This window comes from Taudactylus pleione, unplaced genomic scaffold (genome assembly GCF_031769625.1).
Source record: "Taudactylus pleione unplaced genomic scaffold, aTauple2 ptg000006l, whole genome shotgun sequence".
NCBI lineage: Eukaryota > Metazoa > Chordata > Amphibia > Anura > Myobatrachidae > Taudactylus > Taudactylus pleione.
Genome location: NW_028284409.1, coordinates 27,882,361 through 27,904,152, shown reverse-complemented (window position 1 = coordinate 27,904,152; position 21,792 = coordinate 27,882,361). Strand labels below are relative to the sequence as shown.

Genomic DNA, 21,792 nt, shown 5'->3' with positions numbered 1-21,792 from the left:
GTGGCAAGAGTCTGTTTTTGAGAAGACCAGTAAGGAGACTATTGCAATAGTTAATGCTGGAAATAATGAGTGTATGGTTTAGAGTTTTTCCAGTTTCTTGTGTAAGATATGGTTGAATTTTGGATATGTTTTTTAGATGTATGTAACATGATTTTGAGACAGGTTAAATGTGAGGAACAAAGGACAGTTCAAAGTCAAGGACGACACCTAGGCAGCAGGCTTGTGGGGTTGATTGTCAAGTTATCAACAGTGATAGAGATATCAGGTTGGTAACTACTATTGGCTGGTGTAAATATAATTAATTCTGTTTTGGATATGTTTGAAGTGGCGAGATGGCATCTAAGCTGAAATGGCAAATTAGTAAAGTTTAACTATTTTAGAAAAGAAACAAATGAAAAGTATTTTTTGTTGTACAGTGTGATCGGCTGAGAGTGTTTGACTCTTAGCCAATCAGCGTTTCTCTATTGTATAGGCAGTTACTCACATGGGACTGTCATATTGGGGCTAGCACTGTAAATAGTGTACAGCAGGTCCCTGTGCTCGATAATTTGCACTTTTTTATTTTACAATGAGGATAAAAGCCGAAGGTCATACACTGGAGAAGTCTCAGATAAGCCACATAGATTGAGCAGAGTCAAACCAAGGAGCAGAGTCAAACCAAGGATAATACAGAAAAGCAGTAACAATATAGAAAACTGGAAGATGTAGCAAGGTTGTGAGCAAATGCACACAGTCATGTTGGTTCATGGCAAGGTTTCCAAATCTAGATTCACCTGCTCAGTTTGCATGTTTGATTAATTGCTTTAAAGTGTGCGCATATAAATTTGGAGAAGGACAGTGGGACTAGTAGCAGATGGGATTACTAGGCAAACTAAACTATAAAGAGCACCAATTTGTAAAGTCCTCAAATCTGGAAGAAAACTCCCTGGAGGCTTGCTCATCTTTTTAGGCTAGGTCAGATGCTAAGTGCCCACAGACTGAGTGCCTTGCCTTAAATGTTGGGATTCTGGAGGCAGTAGTGGACCCACATCATGGTTCATCAAATATTTTTTAAGGACTCAATGAAAGTGACACTACTCTATCAGATCAACAGATCATTTCTCTCCCAGAGAGAAAAGTCCACAGATGAGCAATGATAAAATAATCAACTTTTTGCTTTCTCAAAGGAAAAATAAGTTGTCATCAATTCAAATTGGATGAAGCAGTGATTAAGAAATCCACTGCAGGCCCCGGGATCTCCATCAAACTCCAGCAGACTAGGAATCCATAACGGAGAAGAATTCTCTGGAGCTGTTGTTGGATTTCCTGATTCTAGACAATTAGTTGAAGTTGCAGCAGGGCCAGATAGAGCATTGATACACTTAATATAGGTCTTTAGAAAATAGATGATAGATAGATCTTCTAAATTAAAAATTGTCAGTAGAGCAGTAAATTTAAAGTATAAAACCGTCTAGTTATTTTTCCATTGGTCACTTTATTCTTAGCCATCCATTTAAATGGAGCATGATCTGTTATCAATCTAAGTTTTGCCCCAAACTGTAGTAATTTAGTGTTTCTAATACCCACGTAATTGCCAATTCTTCTTTTTCAACAGCGGCATAATTTTTCTCATGTATATTCAATTTCCTACTTAGATAAATAATAGGATATTCTTCACCATCTTTACTTTTAGACAATACAGCACCTATACCTAAATCTGATGCATCTGTCTGCATGACAAATATATTTTTAAAGGCAGGTGTCATCAAAACTGGTTTGGTGCACAACGCTACCTTTAATGTCTGAAAAGCATTTTCTGCCTTATGATTCCACTTAACCATAACTGACAGCTTACCCTTAGTAAGGTCAGTCAAATGGACAGCAATGGTGACAAAATTGGGTATAAATCTTCTATAATACCCTGTGATTCCTAAGAAAGCTCTCACCTGCTTCTTATTTATGGGATGTGGCCAATTTTATATTGTCTCAATTTTATTAAGTCGGGTCTTTATCATACCTCTGCCTATCATGAATCCAATATACTTCACCTCTTGTATCCTGGGTGAGTCAGCCAATCAGGACTATAGATGACTACATTATGGAGAGAAGCAGCAGCATACTGTCTATGGGGCCTTTTGTCCATTATCCTCTGAAAGGAACCTGGTGCCCCATGTAACCTAAATGTTAACATCTAGTATTGGAACAAACGGTACAGAAAAAGCTATATTTTCTTTTACACTGTCTGACAATGGCACTTGCCAGTACCTTTTGATTAATTATAGAGTTGTTAAGTATCATGCTGTTCCCAATCTTTCAATTAGTTCTTCCACACAGACATTGGCTAGGCATCAAACTTAGGCCCTCATTCAGAGCCGTACGCTCTGAGCAGAGCGCACGCTCTGAATGAGGGCCGGGCTCCATTTTCATGGAGCGTCCTCCTGGACGCTCGTATAGCTGTGGGTCACCACCCACAGGCTATACGAGCGTGCTTTGTGATGGCCGCGATGGTCGAGACCATCGCGACCATCGAATTTGCGAGCCGGAGCCTGCGGTTGAGGTTTTCAACCGCAAGCTCCGGAGTGATTTTGGCTCTATCAGAGCCAAAATCACTCCCACTGACATCACTAGTGATGTCAGTGGGCCGTCTTCTGACGGGAGGCGTTCCCGTGGGAACGCCCCCGTCAGGGAGGCACGCCCCCGGCACGCCCACCAAAGGGGGCGTGCTGTCAATCAACATTGACAGCACGCCCCCTTTGATCGGACACAACGAGCGAAGGACTTTCCTTCGCTCGTCGCGTCTGGCGCATGCGCACGACGGAGCTCCCTCCATCGTGCGCATGCTCAGTCCATAACATCGACCCACTTGCGAGCGGACAGCCGCTCGCGAGTGGGTCTGAATCAGGCCCTTAGACACTTCTGTCGAGTTTCGGAATTGGTACGATGGGACTTGACCACTCGCTACTGTATGTGACTCTTCAATTATATATATACAGAAACTCCTACATTTTTTTAATTATTTAAGACACTGACTCCTGTTGGGCTTCTGGTATTCTATAGGACTTTAGGTTAACCTTAACCTCTAGTTCAGTGATTTATATGGTATATAAGTTCTGGCTTTATTTTACAATTAACCTCAGCCACTTTTTCTATGATTTCAAATAATTCTTGCCACCTTGGCAAAAGCAAAATTTACTTTCTACCATGGTTACCAAAATAAGCACTCTGTCCCCAGGAGCAAAGGTGTGTAATTTTGCATTACGATTGCGCCTGTTGGATCTGTACCATGTGCTCTCTGACTATAGCTGACTATAGCTGACTGCAGCTATTTTTCCTTGCATCTGAGAAATATACTCAATAACCATCTTATAAGAAGTAAGAACTGGGTTGCCCGTCCCATGTCTCTTTTGCAATATCCAGCAATTTCTTTGGGTGTCTCCTATACAGCAAAGCAAAAGGCAAGAACACTGTGGAAAATCGTGTAATCTACTGGCCAGCAATAAATAGAGTAATATATAATCCCAATCTTTCCCAATCTTTCCCATATTTATCCAACATTTTCCTTAGCATATTTTTCAGAGTTTTGTTAAACCTCTCCGCTAAATGATCAGTCTGAGGGGCCTATTCATTAAACCTAAAAATTCTCTAGAGATAATTAGGTTTAGAACTCGCATGGAGTTCTACCTAATTATAGGTGGAATTCCACCTTTCCTTAAGTATCTATTCCGAAAAGCTGTCATTTTTGCGATGACAGCTTTTCGGGAAATAGATACTTTTCCCTGCCTACACTACCTTATCGCATCTGGAAACAGTGCTGCGCATGCGCTGTTATTTCTGTCAAACCAGCGCATGCGCAGCACTGCCTACAGATGCGTTAAGTTTGTGTACCCCCCCGACCCACCCCCACCCCCCTCCGCTCACCCCCCCCCCCCCGACTTACCTGTCCGCGCAGCAGCCTCCGGCTCCGTCCTGCTGGTCTGTCATGTGGTTTCCCAGCAGACCACATGACAGATTAGAAAAAAACAAAACTTTTTTTTTTATTTCTAAACTTTCTTGTGCTCTGCTGGGGAGCACACATGTCCGACCAGCCTCCGGAGCCCGAGGACGGAGCAGAGCGCCGGAGGGACTCGTCGGGGGACCTGCACACGTGGATACAGGTAAGTCGATTCTGCTATTCGCCACCTCACAGTGGCGAATAGTAACTGCATCAAATTCCGAAAATTCATAATTTTCGGAATTTTGTTGATTACCACAATTTCCACATCCCCATACTAATGTATGGGGAGTGTGGAAATTAACGCAGGGGAACTTAGCAAGGAGATATCTGTGATATCTCCTGTGCTAAGTCTGTTCATGAATACCAAAATAACGTTATTTAAGGAAAATGTCCTTAAAAACGTTATTTTAGTGTTGATGAATAGGCCCCTGAGTGTGATACAAAGAGGCCCTTAGCTGTGCAACCTTAAACAGTTGGCACAACTTTTTCATTATTCTTGACATAATTGCGTTACCCTGATCAGTTAGGATTTCCTTAGGTATTTCCACTCTGCTAAAGACATGTTCCAGTTCCCTAGCAATTGTGTTTGTTGACTTATTGCACAACGGTATTGCTTCCAGGGATCTGGCAGCATAATCCATTACCAAAATATACTAATGACCCTGGGAAGACTTTATTAGAATTCGAACCAAATCCATATCTATTCTCCCATACGGGACCTCAATAATGGTTAAGGGGACAAGTGGGCTTCTATGATGTGGCCTGGGAGCATGGTACTGATACTCAGGGCATGATGGACAGTAGTCAGATACACAATACCAGATTAAACTCCACATGGGCCTGGAGCTAAGATATATGAAAAGCCTATTGTGTGCTGCCGCAGGGGGTGTGGCCAGTACGGGGGGAAGGGGGTGACATGTGAGTTCTGTGCATGTGTGGTCTGCACACGGGGTGTGGCATCCGTTTTAGATCTATGGAGGCATATTCACAGAAGAGAGATTATACTTTTTCTCTCCCGCAGCATCTGACCTGCTCAGCAGCTGACACTATGCACATGCACTCTGTCAGATTTTCCCAGAGTAGTCTTTCACAAATGTGAAGGACTCCTCCAAAATGCTGGGGAAGTAACTCGCAGGGACAGTGGTTATCACTACCACTGTCCCTGTCAGTTACATTTAGTACATAGCAGGGATATTTTCATTCAAAATTAAAACATCCGTCATAATACGGATTGTTAATAATTGCGGCAGTGCCGTGAGAATTATTAGGGCTCATATACTGGAGAGAATGTATATTATATGCCATTTTTTCCAGTATCGGGAATCTGTTAGACTATTTAAAATTAAACTTTACATTCCTAGAACAGATCTCCCTCTTATTATAAGGCTCATTTCTCTGAATAATGTGAACTATAAATAAAATAAGTGCTATTTATATATATTTGGCATGGATGTTTATTTTGCTACTTCATTATAGAACAATGGCAAAGAAATCTGACTGGGATGAGGAACAAAGACAAGAAAAATAGGGAACCGAAGAAAGAAAACTCAGAAAAGGGGATACAATTAGGCCCCTTATGCTGGGTACACATGTTGTTCAATCCGCCATTGAACGGCATACTGCATAGTGTATCTGTACGTGTGTAGAGAAGATACACACGGCATATTGGTAAATGTGTATTGCCTTACCAATCGACCACTGGGTTGGCAGATCCGTGGTTTGGTGGACAATTTGGCCAGGTGTGTACCTTGCTTTAGCCACTGTCCACTAGGCCAAGAAGACAAGGAGAGCAGAAAAAGAAAATATTGATAACTGTGGGCATTTCCATAATATCACCTTGTCCTGTTCTTAAATGTCCTGATTATACTCTAACAGAGTCAGCAAATATCAAACATAGATTAATTCATACATTTCAATCTCGCAGGAAAAGGATATACCTGTTGCTTGTAGTAAAGTCACAATAAATAATCTTTAGCTGACATATTCGCTGTCATTGACCAGATGAGATGGCTGTCAGGCAGTGACAGGTGCCGGCTCCTCCTATTCGCACTGCCAAGGTTTTCATGCTGGAAGAAGGATCCCTGTTCACCCAACGGCAACAGCAGAACTGCCTCGGCAGCATCCAGTCCCTGTTAATCAGGAGGCAGAGAGAAGGAGCCGGGGAGGGCCCCTGCCTATCCTTATCCTCTGCCCAAACCGCATCATCACTCTTTGTCACAAACCATGGAGCAGCAGCAGGGCCAGTCTTAGGCAAGGGCATTATAGGCAAATGCCTAGGGCAACTTGAATGCCAAGAGGCATACCAAGCCTAGGGCCAGCGGTAGATTTTTATTTTTTTTGAGCTGGATCGCGTGGTGATTGCTATCTCAGCAATCCAAGACAGTCAGTAGGCTGCAGCAGCAGGACACAGAGCCAATGCTCATTCTCAGACAGGCAGGAAGTGTGTTTACTTTCATTTTCTGCTTGAGGCTGAGCAGCTGCAGAGGATGCCAGGATATACGCGCAGAGCTGCTAGACCCTGCTCCAGCTATACAGGATAAAGGTAGAAGCTGGATGAGGGGAGGCAGATACATATGGGGAGTGGGGACTGATGACACTGTTATGGAAAGGAGAGACAAAGACATATGAGGAGTGGGAGCTCAGTGAGCTATTGATACTGCTATAGGGGGAGGCAGATATATTTGGGAGTGGGGGCTCAGGGGGCTGGTGACACTGTTATGGGGGGGAGGGGGAGGCAGACAAGGGTGTGTTGGAGCTCAGGGCTGATGAAATTGCTATTGGGGTCAGAGCAGGAGGCAAGACACATGGGGATTTGGGGCTCATGGTGCTAATGACACTGCTATGGGGGAGGGGGAGACATATTGGCATACTTGCCTATCCTCCCGATTTGGTCGGGAGCCTCCTGAAAATCGGGTGCCGCTGCCGACCTCCCGTGAAGGCAGGCAAGCCTCCTGGCTGCCACCGACCCCTCCTATCTCCCCCCGCAATTACATGTAAAAGTCCCGTAGTGGGGGGGCGGTGACGCGATTCACACAGAATCACATCATTTTGGCAGGGGCAAAAATTATGCGATCGCGGGGCTCCACCCCCCGCCCGCAAACACTCGTCATCAGGCCGACCCCACCCCTGTGTGCTGACACACCTCCCCAGTCATGCTACTCTGGCCTCTCCCTCCCGGTAGGGGCAGCCAGATATTCGGCAAGTATGCATATTGGAAGTGGGGGCCCAGAGGGATATGACACTGCTGTGGGCACAGGGCCGGCTCTAGGGGTGTTCGACCTGAGCGGTCGCACAGGGGCGCCACCCATAGAGGGCGCACCCCTCCTCAACATCCCGATTTCAGCTGGACAGTACTGTGCCACTGTTCCCCCCGTGGGTCAAAGTGGCCCGCGGGTGGTCAAATCGAGAGGTTGGGGACCCCCCACTGCCGCAGCTCTGCGGCGGTGCCGGACCCTGGAGACTCTGAATGGATGATGCGCGCGGCTTCCATTCAGTGACGGGAGAGGGCTGGGGGAAGCCCAGCTAGTGAGACTCCCCCCAGCCTGATGTTGTTTGGAGGTGGTCACGCCTCCTAATAACGTCACATAGGGTCGTGTCCTAAGGTAATTAGGCCAGGCCCCCATTTTTGGTCCTGCGCGAAGATAGGGCGCAATGGAGGGGGCCGGCACATGATGCTCCGACCCCTGGAGCCGTATGGGCAGTGTCATATCCGACCACTGTGTGCTGCATAGGCTGCACCGCAGCTAGTTTTGCAACTGAATAAGACAGTGGACCTCATTCAGAGGCGGTCGTTAGATACAAGTGGTCACTCTGAATGAGGGTGGCCGCTTGCATATTGTAGTGCCGTCTCTTGGTCGATCGCTAAGCTGTGGGTTACCACCAACAGCTTTAGCGACCGACCAGGGTGATGGTCGCGATGGTCAAGACCATCGCGACCATCGGGGCTTGGGACTAGACCCTAAGGTTGGGTCTCGGCACTTGCAAGCCCCAGGGAGCTTCCTGCTCTGAACGAGCAGGAAGCTCCCCACTGACACCTCAGTTTGGCCAGCCACGCCCCCTGCCCACCTCCCAAACGGGGCGAGATGTCACTCACCAGTGACAGCTCGCCCCTTTGGTGCGAGACCCCTAGCGACGGAGCACCCGTCGCTAGCCGGGTCTCGCGCATGTGCACGTCGGAGCCAGCTCTGACGTGCGCATGCCCAATGGGGGAACATCGACCCAGTTGCGAGCGCTCAGCGCTTGCGACCGGGTCTGAATGACCCCCAATATCCTTCTTAAATATCACTTTGTATGATCAGAAGCTGAGTGTGGTCCCACAGATGCGGGTTGTTCATGCCAGCAAACTGCCCATCAGCAGAGCTTCATTGTACCCTAACAAAATACTTAACCACATTAACACCTTCATCTCTATTGATAATTTACTCCCTACACCATCAGTTATATTTATTTTCATTAACCCCTAATTCTCTCCATCTCTCTTATTAAACCCCTTTACCGTCATAATCAAGCCCTGTTATCCTAACTAACCATTAACTTTCCACCAGCATTTTTGGATACCCATTGGAGACTTAGCTGACCAGGATCAACATGGTAGTGCCTACGGTCCGGGGCCAGCGGGAACACCACCAGAACCCTAAGCCCCCTGAGACCACCAGCACACTGAGGACCCTCCAGAGACATACCTAGCAAGACAGGAGCTGCAATTACCAGTGGGCCTGATTCAGAGCCGCTCGTAAACGGCCGCTCGTTCGCTCCGAGCGATGTTCGCACATCTGCGCATGCGTATGGGTCGTAATGCGCATGCGCCAACCAGTCATTGCGGTCGGAAATCTAGCGCTCGCAAAATAGCGAGTGCCTGCTAATTTGAGTGACAGGATGAGGCGTTTGTGGGTGGTAACAGGGGAAGGTGCTTGAAAACGGGGAGTGGTGATCCGAACGCAGGCGTGCCAAACGGTCAAAACGGCCGTTTTAAGGGTGTGCATAATTAACAAAGCAGCGTCATCGACCACGTCACTTGGTTGTTTCTTAGCCTGAACTGTTCGCATGATTGCGGTAGGAAAATCCTACCACAAGCACTGCGAGCAGTTCAGACACCTTTCGAAGTACTCGATTAATCAAATAAATAGCGGAGATGACGTAGGATGCGAGCGGCCAGGGGGCGTCTTTACAAAATAGCGAGCGCATGTTTCGTTCGCTCACTCAGACATAGAGGCGTCAACAGACCGCAAAGAGCGAGCACTCAATTTAAATATCCGGCCCCTTTTTCTGAACGAGCGAGCGCAAATAGCGTCCGGCTTTGAATCAGGCCCAGTGTCCGAAGTGGAAATGTCGCCAGAACCCTGAACTCCCTGAGACCACCAACACACTGAGAAACCTCTAGAGGCACACCTAGCCGAACAGAAGCCGTCATGACTGCTCAGTGTTCGAAGCCAGCGGGAACGCCGCCGAAACCCCCGGCCCCTGAGAACACCGCCATGCTGGGGACCTGCCGGAAGCACTCTCTGTGAGACCCCAAGCCGGGACCCCTGCCAAGACAGTGCAGCACGACCCTGAAGGTGACCACTGTTCCTGACACACACTGTGACCCTGATTCAGAGCCGGATGCTCTGACAGAGCGCTCGCTCTGAATCAGGGTTCGGTCTTCTTGTTTTTTAGAGTGGCCTCCTGGCCGCTCGCATAGCTGTGGGTAACCACCCAGTGAATGGGGATAGCTGGGTGGCGGTATTTGAGGTGGGAGATCTGAGAGGGGAGAGATGTGCTGTATGTGTGTTGGGGTGAGCTATATCTACATTTTTTTCACTCATGTCAAAGCACTGTTGCATGGTATGCAAATAGGTATCATGATGACCCGTAAAATGAGTGACTTGGGGTGATGCCCAGGGGCGCCGAGAGGGCGGGGTGCTGTTTACCCAGGCCCGGGCTTCCTGAGGGGCCCGGCGGGGGCCCGGGTCCGGTGCCGCCCCCCCTTCTCTCTCCCACACAGCAGTCAAGCACACAGCGTGTGCTAAGCTGCAGTGGGAGACTGCTCGTGGCTGCTGAGTAGCAGTCTCCTATGCCTGTGGGGGGGGAGCGATCACACTGATCGCGCCCCCCTGGCTTTGCATCGGGCTGAGGGGCTCACAGCGCCCCCCTCCCTTCATGGCACTACAAAAGTGTTTGTTTTTCTTTCTTTTTTTCAAGGGGGCGTGGCCACGCCTCCCGCGATAAGGCCACACACCCCTCTGTACCTGGGCCCGGCAGATCTCTCTACGGCCCTGGTGATGCCTCTGGAAGGTTATCTATCTGTCTGTCTGTCTATCTATCTATAAGTATCTTTGGGTTAAGCAATACCATGTTTTGTTTTGTTTTATAAATATATTTTGTGCGTGAAAATCATTTTAGGATAGGCTGTCACTTATGGGCCAGTGCTCTGTACTTGCCCCCAAGTTAAAAGTTGCCAGCCAGCCCCTGCTAATTCTTCACCATTTGTGGCAATATCAGGGTAAAGGTGCCATCTCCTCTGGTAAATGGTTGCACTTGTCATGCAGCAGCGATGTAGTAATACACCAGTCCAGGGTACAAGTTGTCACATCTAGTTGAGTGGAACACACTGTACTTGCCTACTCCTGATTTTTCGGTTAGCCCCCTGCGCTTCTGGAAGACTAGGCACTCCTCCCACATCCCACCTACTTCCTAGAGAAGTGGGCAGAATAGGGAGAATCTTAACCTAGAATCGGCAGAGGAGGGGGTGGGCCTAATGACGCAATTCTATGATCATGTAATTTGGCCTTGCCCCTATTTAGATATGCACAATTTGCAAAATTTTGCAGAGAGGGGCGGGGCCTAATTAGTCCAATAGTCTGGCCTCTCCCCCCATCACCGCCCAACTGTGTTTCTAAAGATAGGCAAGTATGGAGTGGAAGGACCTTAAGTCATACAGGTTAAGTCTCCCATATCCAAATATTCCGAAATATGGAATAATCCGAAATACAGAATTTTTTAGTATGACTGAGATAGTGAAACCTTTGCTTTTTGATGGTTCAATGTACACTAACTTTATTTAAGGCACAAAATTATTTTAAAATATTGTATAAAATTACCTTTATGCTGTGTGTATAAGGTGTATATGAAACATAAATTAATTTGATGTACAGTATATACACAAAATTAGTTTGAGCCTTAAACTTTTTGAAAATATTGTGTAAAATTACCTGCAGGCTCTGTGTATAAGATGTATATAAAACTTAAATGCATTCTGTGTTTAGATTGGGGTCCCATTCCCAAGATATTTATGTATGATATGCAAATATTCCAAAATGTGGAATATTCCGATATCCAAAATACACCTGGTCCCAAGCATTTTGGATATGGGAGACTCAACCTCTACTCACAAAACAGAAGTCTTTAACACAGCACTTATTGTACATTAAGTAGTCCCAGTGTATCCCAACAGGCCTCCGGCCTGTTCACTGAGAGATGGAGAGAAAGATAGAGAAGGAAGCGCGAAGGAGGGACAAAGATGTGAGAGAGACTGTGGAATGGTGACAGATGAAAGAGTGATGGAGGGAGGGAGAACAGATGTGAGAGAGAAATGAGGTAGGAGGGACAAAGATAAGATAGAAACAGATAGGGTAACAGACCTGAGAGAAAGATGGAGTGGTGGAGCAGGGGCATTTCTAGAAAGGAGGGGGCCCGTGTGCAGTCTCCGACACGAGCCCCCTCCTCTCTGTCTGGCGGTTGGCAGCGCACTGAGCTGTGCACGGCCAGCGGTGGAGTTATGGACTCTGGGCACTAAAGTGCGCCCGGAGTCTATAGAGGATGCGCTGGTCACCGCAAACGACGGGAAAATGGCCACGGTGGACATTTTCCAGATGTTTTACAGCGCCCATTATAGATACGCCCCTGTGGTGGAGGGAGACAGAGATTAGAGAGACAGACAGGGGGAAGGATAACAGTGTTGAGAGACAGACAGGGGGAAAACTAAACCCTGACGGGCACAATAGCTAGAATGACAGGTCAAAAATTCTAATGTATACTGTATATGTTTGTGCACAACTGTTTCATATACTTCATGCCACCTCTAACTAGCATTCGCCATTTCAGTGATTACTGTGTATGTTTGATGTTAGTAATGATGCAAATGTCTTCTATTCCAGCATTACACCTGAAAAGTTCCCAAACGCTGGACTAGAAGCAAATTTTTGCAGAAATCCTGATGAAGATGTAAATGGGCCTTGGTGTTATACGACGGATTCCACAACTAGATTTGAATATTGTAATATTGCTCAATGTGAAGGTCAGAAAAAGCTTATGAAGGCTGATAACAGTATGTATGTATATATATATATATATATATATATATATAACAAAAACACAAGTGCGGCACTCAGTGCTAGATCCAATGAAGAAACTACAACACAGCGGCTTGCATACAACGTTTCAATCTTATTATGATTTTCTTGGTTGTGAGGGCACCGGGTGCAGCTATTTCTGTACATGAGTGCCGGACCATTGCGTTTTCGTATATATATATATATATATATATATATATATATGAATGAATCAGACCAGGTAAGATCCACAGAAGCGCTTTATTTCCTCACCACAAGCAGGTATTCAGTGCTGTTTTCACAGGCAAGATGTTACAGGCTGGTACACAAAATCTTCCAAACAGTAATATGGTTCTTTTAGTGGACTCACAAGTCCAGGATCCCTAACACTAGTCACCCCTGGGCCTATAACCTGGACGACTACTTCACTGTCAGGACCATCATCCCTGTGCACAAACACCATTTTTAAATCTAGCTAACAGGTAATACTAATCAGCCTAGCTGCAGTTCATCTCTGACCTTAAAGAAAACCTGGACTGAATCGATGTTCAACTGCTGTTCCACATCTAAACCAGTGAAGTCCTGCTGTCTCTGTCATTATATATATATATATACATATATATATATATATATATATATATATATATAGAACAAAGGCAACAGATGAAAGGCACTCAGAGAGTTAATAATCCAAACAACTACAGCATGGTAGTCAACGTTTCGGAGCAACCTCCTTTATCAAGACTATATGGAAAATGCAAATACAGACATACAATAAATAACTTACTTACCACCCTCGTGACATGTGCAAACGATTCCAGCTCCTGACCGAGTCTTGCCGACGTCATCAACGCGACTCGCAGGCAGCCGGGGACTCCCTGAGGGGGAGTGGTTAAAAGTGAATGACGTGAAGGTCCATCACCCGGGTAACCATAATAAACAAATCAGCCATGCGTCAAAGCGCATGGCAATATGAGACAGAGGAAGGGAAAGTCAGACAGATACAATGAACGGCCACATCGCTTAAGTGGTCGCGACCTCAAAATATATGGGGAATAAGCATGTACATATAAATAGATCACACATCATACAGGAACAGCATGGTACCAGAAAAAAAGCTCCCCCTCAGGGAGTCCCCGGCTGCCTGCGAGTCGCGTTGATGACGTCGGCAAGACTCGGTCAGGAGCTGAAATCGTTTGCACATGTCACGAGGGTGGTAAGTAAGTTATTTATTGTATGTCTGTATTTGCATTTTTCATATAGTCTTGATAAAGGAGGTTGCTCCGAAACGTTGACTACCATGCTGTAGTTGTTTGGATTATTAACTCTGAGTGCCTTTCATCTGTTGCCTTTGTTCTACATCTACTTGGTTATGGCACCGGAGTCCTGTACAGTTTAATGTGCATTTGAGTGCCGGATCTCCAGCATCTCTCTCTCTCTCTCTCTCTATATATATATATATATACTATTAGAGATGTGCGGGTTTTGTTTTATTCAGTTCCTATCACCAAATTATCGCAAGTTCAGATTAGTTTGGATTTCTCTTATTGGATATCCAAAACACGTGACAGCCGGATAGCCAATATGATGCCGATTTTGAGATCCGAACATATCCAGGTAAAACCGAACTGCACATCTCTTTTATATATATATAAATATATATATTTATATATATATATCAGGCTTAATGCACGGCACTCAACCATCTGAGGTGCACTACTTGGTATGGGACCACATAATTTACATTAAAAAAAATCACACAAACTCGCCACTCACTCACTTTTCAAACTGATAATACAGGGAATGTTAGTTACAAAAATTGCAATAATTTTTCCAGCTGGCCAACCGCTTCAATGTCTTCCCATCTGGCCAGTCTCTACACTGACTTTCAAATATATGAGCTTTGCTCTGCCACATTAGGTTCCAGCTATATATATCTCCAAACCAAATGCCCTTAACTTGCGCTGAAATTAACTCACAAATAATGAGTTATAAGATCAATATATAAGCAGCATCGCTCTTTAAGCCCCATGTTAGATGAGCCTCAAAAAATGCGAAAACGAAAGAAGGGAGGTCGCTATAACTTAAGCACAATGTAAACTATAGTCCTTTAAAATGTATAAATAAATCAGTGTTAGACCAATGATGAAGTGAATAAAATTCTATACATCCATTCATGGAGTAGATTTTGAAACTACCGTCAGAATTTCCAGTAAGTGGATGGAGACCAATGATGTAATTCTCCTGCGGCATAATTCTTCCTTGGAGATTTACTGAAAAAAACCCTTGCACCAAGATCACCCTAACATTACAGGCCAAATGGCCACTGTTGGCTATTTCCAACAAGGTGTTACACTATGGCCCTTATTGGGTTAGTAATGACATCCACTGCCACTCCTTATGGTATGAGCTCACAACTTTAGACCCCAGGAGAATGGACAAATACACAGATACTGTTACCCAATGCCTTTTATCCTTAAAGGGACTTCATCAGGGGTATTTAACAATTTGATAAAAACCATTAATAAATTTAATTGCACAACTGGATAGAGTGCCTGATTCAGCAAGAATTGCAACTGCGATTAAGCATGCAATCGGAAGATTGTTGCATTCTGCGTATACATTGCAGTGCGCATACGTGAACCAGCCACTGCAGGCGTGCCAGTGCGTTCGAACACCATTTTAGGGGCCTGCATAAATTATCCACTGTGATGCCATACGCAGCTTGTGTACTCTTTGCGTGCCACGAGCTTAGCAATTTCTGAGTAAAGTCAGAGCTTGTGCAATTGTGCATGAGGCTGCGATGGTACTCCATGTTACAGATGGTTTCGCAATCTTGCTAAGTATTACGGATGTGTGTATGGTAAAAGGTGGGCATCCTTATGTTATGCTGCGATGGCATAGTGATCGCAGAGGATTAGCATATCGCAGTGAGACTGCATGCGTAATCGCTATTGCATTCGCAGTTGCGATCCGTTGTGAATCAGTCACTGAGGTTCAACTGTTATCCACAAAGACACAGAAAGGCAACTCAAATCGGTAGAAATGGATCCTAATGGCTGTACCTCAGTGTGTGTGTATTTTATATGTATTATAATTAACAAACACTAATGGGGTGCTTATCATGTAGTAAGTCTAAAATTACCACAATTTGGAAACTTGAATCATATTCGTGTTACATTAAAAAAATCTTGTGATTTGTAACTGAGAGGCTCCAAGTATGAGATACCATTACATAGTTAAAATCAACCCCCTTCCAGTGGCTACCAGCCTTCAATGAAAAGTGGTTACCAGAGTACATTATAAGATTGAATCTCCTGGAGTAGCATCTTCATCAGGTTAGTTGTAGAACTGTTTTGTTAATTAGTGATTAAAAGTGGTGGTTTACCATTTCCGTTTTTATTTGTGGATATTAAAAAAAAACTGAAAAAAAAACTAATATTAATCTTCAAAGTTTTTGTACAATTAATACAATTATATATTATTTTTCTTACTTTCCCAATACATAATTTTTATATTTACATTATCATAGAAACATAGATGTATATTATTTAGTTTATTTGATTACTATAAAGTTCAATTCTGTGGATTAAATTATTCATATTATCTGAGTTTATTTACAATTTTTTTATAGTAAAATAGTTTCAGAATACTCAAATTTCATATTGTAGTATTGTTTATTTATTTGCAACGTATTTTTCCCAGTCATTTCAGTTTAATTTAATTAAGAGCAGTAGAAATAACATATTCAGTAGGATGTGGGTTCATCCTATATTCCGTTTTTTTTTATTTTATAGATAGAAAGACAAACGGACAAACAAACAAGCAGACTAGCTTGGTAAATCTGCATTTGCTAGCACTTCTAATATGTGAATCTAACTAATGTTTTAATGCATTTCTTGCAGAAGACTGCTTTCACTGCATTGGAGAAGATTACACTGGCAAAATTTCAAAGACTAAATCTGGTGTGGAGTGTCAAAACTGGGACTCATCAACCCCTCACTCTCATGGTTTCAATCCTTCAAGGTAAGACAGTCAGTAATAATAATACATCAATTTTCAAATATCACTATTTGACCAAATCATTTAGAATATTGGGCCTGATTCAGAGCCGGACGCAATTAGCGCTCGCTCGTCCAGAAAATAGGGGTGGCTATTCAAATGAACCGTTCGCTGTTTGCGGTCTGTTCACGCCTTTAGGTCTGAACGAGCGAACAAAACTTGCGGACGTTTTACGCCCCCTGGCCGCTCGCATCCTACGTCATGTCCGCTATTTATTAGATTAATCGAGTACATCGACCAGGGTATGAACTGCTCGCTATTCTTGTGGTTGGTTTTTGCAACCACAATTTTGCGAGCAGTTCTGGCTATTAAATAACCCAGTGACGTGGTCAATGACGCTGCTGTTTTAATTATGCACACCCATAAAACGCCCGTTTTGACCTTTAAGCACGCCTGCGGTCGGATCTCCACTCCCCGTTTTCAAGCACCTTCCCCTGTTACCACCCACATACGCCTCATTCTGTCACTCAAATTATCAGGTATTCGCTATTTTGCGAGCACATGAATTTCGGCCGCACTGACTGGTTCGCGCATGCGTATAACGATCCGTACGCATGCGCAGTTGGGCAAACATCGCTCGGAGCGAACGAGCGTCCGCTTACGAGTGGCTCTGAATCAGGCCCATTGTTCTCAATTAAACACAAATGAAAAAAACATTTTATTTGAACTAAAACATATTTAGGTATAGTTCGCAAATAAGCTTCTGTCTTGTGCGTGAGTCCAAAAGAACATCTAAAAGACGAACTTTTAAGGCTCACAGTTATCGGGCCTGGCACCATGTTTAAAAAATTAAAGGACGGATGTCACTTCACACCACATTTGTTACATTTAGCCATCAGTACCTTATTAAAGGAGTTAGGATAGGGAATAAAGAAATAAAAATAAATAAATAAAGGTCAACACAAGACAGTATTCCCTAGGGAGATTAGGCGCACCAAAAAAATGTGCGCCCTCTCTCTCTAGGAAAAACCAGTGAACTGCTGCTGGAGGGACCTAACAGCCACCAGAAATCACACTAGAGTCAGGGCAGCAGTGGAACCTTCTTTATGGCTAGGGCTGTATCGATTCGTCACGGTCTCACAGTGGAATAGATGTAGTATTCTGCATTTCCGGAATTTATCTGGACCTGCTTCACCTCCGGATTGCGGAATCCAGATAACGGCCGCATGTATTAATCTTGTTGGTTTCCTTGTGGGAGAGTGTTAAATCACATGTCTGGTGATCTGTGCCTTCCCACTTAAAGCACCCCTTATTGGTGGTTGAGGTAGCTCTCCGAAAGCGCCGTCAGTCTTTATCCCAGTGGCCCCCGCGCTTGTGTGCAATAAATAAAACTTTATTGACCACAAACAAACGGTACAGAGGGGGGAGACTGCAGCAGCCCCAGTCTGACCTGGCGAAATTGCTAAAGTTAAGAATCAGAACGGTCATACATCTGACAACACATCAGTGCACTGTTCTTAGAAGCGCCAATAATAACAGGGGCACCTGTCATTACAAACACATCTCCTGATTAATACATAAGGGAGAAGTGGTATCAGCAGCACATAATGTGCCTGATTCATCATGGATTGCAATTGCAACAGCATACGCAGAGGGGACATCAGTGTTTAGGGGTAGTGACTGGGGAGTGGTTGGAGAAACGCAGGCGTGCCTGTCTGTTTGAATACCATTTCCTGGACATGCATAAATTAGCCACTGTGACAGCATTCGCAGCTTGAGTACTCACTGCGTGCGATGAGAGTTGCAATTTCTGAGATAAGTCAGACCTGCTGTAATTCTGCGTGAGGGGCCGATGTTACTCAATGTTACCGATGTATACACATCTTACGGATGTGAGAAAGCGGTAGTGGGCGTCTCTATACTGGCTGAGCAGTTGCAAACATTAGCATATTTTTACAACAGAACTGCATGCGTAATCGCAGCTGTGATCGCAATAGCGATCCGTGATGAAGGCTCAATGTCCGCTGATGCCATTAAAACCCATAACACATCATAATACATCTACCCCAGTGTGTGAGAGTTGCAGGGAGTCAGAACCTCCCATGCTGCTTTTTAGGGGCAGATGTACCTTGCTCTGAAAAGTGATAAATTAGAGAGTGATAAACTGCCAACCACTCAGCTCCTAACTGGATCAGCTCCAAACTGTAATTTTTCAAACACAGCCTATAACATGACAGTGGCTGGTAGTTTATCACTTTCCAGAGCTTAGTACATCTCCCCCTTGGTATGTGTGCAGTAGCCGCCCTGAATGAACAGATCTTGGAGCGCCTGATTGCACACCTCATCCCCACCCCCGGCCACCAGCAGAGATGAGATCGGAGGGGACATTAAAATAAACAAACCAAAATTTCTATACTTCCCATTGCCCCAATGGCCTCGGCACCTAGGGCAAATGCCCAACTTGCCACACGCTCATTATGCCATTGCTGTTTACCCTTCATGCCCCAGTCTGACACTGACCTCTTGATCCCCCTCCCCTCTCCTCACCTCCCTTTCCCCCTATTCCCCATGCAACTGCACCTTGTCAACCACAGCGGCCTGCCATTACTCCTGCTCTTGGAGCACCCAAGTAGCTACATCAAACGGCAGCACAGAGGATAGGATTGGATGCTTCTTGACTTTGTTACAGTCCTTATATGCAGAGCACAGTTCCAAGTGAGCAGGGGGCAAGGGGTACAGCACAGGAAGAGGGCTGGAGAGTGGAATGTGCCTGAAACTAACCTTTGGCCACACTGCATGGCTGTTACTGGCTGGATGTGACATACCTTAGTAAATGGCAGAAAGTTATTTGTTTTATTATTTTTATTTGCTTACAGTGGTTGGATTCTATTGGATCTAATGAAGTATTGTCAGCATGTATTATACAGTACCTACTGTATATTTGCTCAGGTTTTACTGAATTATACTATAACAGTAAAATGGACCCAGTGACCTCAGCCCACCCCTATTCAGCCCCCCTGTAATGCTTAACTTGGCAGCACAGAGGTCTCCTCTCTCTGTTGCAGTGATGACCATTGGCAGGGAGGGCGGACGGAGGGTGTGCTTTGCATACATGTGCGCACCCACATTAGAATGGCATGTCTATCTCAGGACAGACATGCCATTTTTGATTATTATATAGATTATCTACATGTAATATTCAGTGAATTAATGTAAAGGACTTTGGGGTAAATGTATGAAGACCCCCTTTTCTGGAGTTTTTACAGAAGGGGTTATTCCCACTCCTACAGAAAAGGGCAGACCATGAAGAGATCTCCAGTAGTGCCCTTGTCTTCTGTTAATAACCCGCCATTATGGGCACTTACTAAGCGACGAAAAGCTAAACTTTTAGTCATTTGCCCACTAACACATCTGAGGATGGCACAATGTGTTACTTACAGTACCAGTCCCACCACCGCCTCCTGATGTCTCCATCTCCTGACGTCTTTGCATATGTGCTGTCAGTCGCTAAATGAGATCTTGCAGTTTACAAAGATCACATGAACTGACCCATTTCGTATCATGTCAGTACTGGATTGATGCGATACAGGGATGACAGAGGTTGAACAGGTGAGTTTTGTACTACCTCTCTGGTGACCCTCTTTGTAATACATTTCAGCACTAAGGGCTTTTCACCTCATGTCCTATTCAGAAAAGGAATTTACCATGGATAAGTCTAAGATTTTTTTCATTGGTGCCCCTGATTAGTTTCAGATTCACTCCCCCATTCAGTAGTATGGGAAGAGTGATTCATAGGATTCCCAATTAAAACCTACCATTTTAGGCATATTGAGGCTTGTTCGGGGAGAAGAGCAGCTTCCTGTCTTCACCCCGCCCGCTTCAATATACTACAGCCATTCAGATGCAATCACAATTAGTATCTAGTGGTATACTGTTAATTACTGGTACATATGCAGCGCAGTATAGCTGTTGTATGGCATAAGCTGCAGCTACCTCAATGTAATGTAATTATAGACCAATATTGTTTTCACATGCGGCTAGCTGACCACCTCTCATTCAACCTCTCCAGTGACTTTCCATAACCAGACCACCCTCAACCCCATCACAGGTGCCATGAGTCCATCCTCAGTCCTATCCCTGGTGTCCTGAAACCACACCAAAATCTCTGTAATGTGAAGGGGCTGAGGGATATTACTGTAATGTGGAGGAACTGAATGGTATTACTGTAATGTGGAGGGACTGATGGGCATTGCTGGAATGTGGAGGGCTGAGAGGTATTACAGTAATGTGGAGAGATTGAGGGAGTATTACTGTAATTTGGAGGAACTTAGAGGTATTACTGTAATGTGGAGGGGCTGAGGGGTATTACTGGAATGTAGAGGGACTGAGCAGTGGTGTAAATTCATTCCAGATGCCCGGAGGCAAGTTATACTTTGGTGCCCCCCGCCCCATCTCAGCCGCTGACACTATAATGTAACAATTTGCATGCAGACAGGCTATAGATAGATGAAGAAAGCAGATGATGGTCTGACATGGAGTTCTCCACTAATGTATGGTGGCTTCTCAGGTGCCAGGAAGAAGTGCCATGTATTGGGCGGCCATGAGGGTATACTCCGGGTACATAGTTACAGCCCTAAGTGGGGTGAATATATTGTGGACAATAGAGGAGGTGCCCCTTCAGAGCTTGAGCCCGGCCACAGGCGCCTCCATTGTCTCCCATAGTTCTGCCCCTGGGACTGAAGAGTATTACTGGAATGTGGAGAGACTGAGGGGTATTACTGGAATGTGGAGGGACTGAGGGATATTACTGGAATGTGGAAGAGCTGATGGGTATTACTGGACTATGGAGGGCTGAGGGGTATTACTTTAATGTACACTATGTAGACAAAAGTAATTATACACTGACAGCAAATAAATCATCAAGATTTAAGAGATGAAACCTATATTATAGTAAATGAGTATGTGATATTTCCTCTCTCATCCTGCCTACTGCATATATACTCTGCATAGACCTTCATGCAATCATGTGCAGTTTTAAATGTATGTGATATTTCCTCTCTTGCATAGATTTGTTTTTACATGTATAGTCTATATTGTTCAGTGAAGCATGGTTTATGTTATATGTCTGGCCTGGTTTTTGCTCCAACTCAGAGCAAGTTATCTCCTTTGATCAGCAGACCAATTGAGTCAGATGTAGCCTGTATTAATCAAGGATACCACTCCTTTATATTCAGTATAGGGGCAGCTGGGGCTGTTTGGCAGCTAGGGTTAAAAGCACCAAGTGTTAAAGGCACAAAGTGTGATAACATAACAGTTAATCAAACAGTTGAACAAACATTGACCAACATCTAAGGTAATTTCAGATTTAGATCAATTTTAAGGAAATCAGTTTTTTAAGTAACAAACCTAATACTCACCATGTACTACACATTTCTTTTCATCAAAACTATTCTTTATATTTTCTCTAAGGATCTAACATCCTTAACTCTCCCTCTATCTCACCTCTCT

General features: G+C 44.6%; 1 protein-coding gene across 1 annotated transcript in view; it reads left to right on the top strand.

The window, feature by feature from the left end:
- Positions 1-21,792, top strand: part of PLG (plasminogen) — a 176,171-nt gene that overhangs the window by 28,207 nt on the left and 126,172 nt on the right. Inside the window, exons 5-6 of the mRNA XM_088451795.1 lie at positions 12,109-12,248; positions 16,188-16,308. Coding sequence (XP_088307921.1) covers positions 12,109-12,248; positions 16,188-16,308 — 261 coding nt within the window. The remainder of the gene's footprint in view (positions 1-12,108; positions 12,249-16,187; positions 16,309-21,792) is intronic.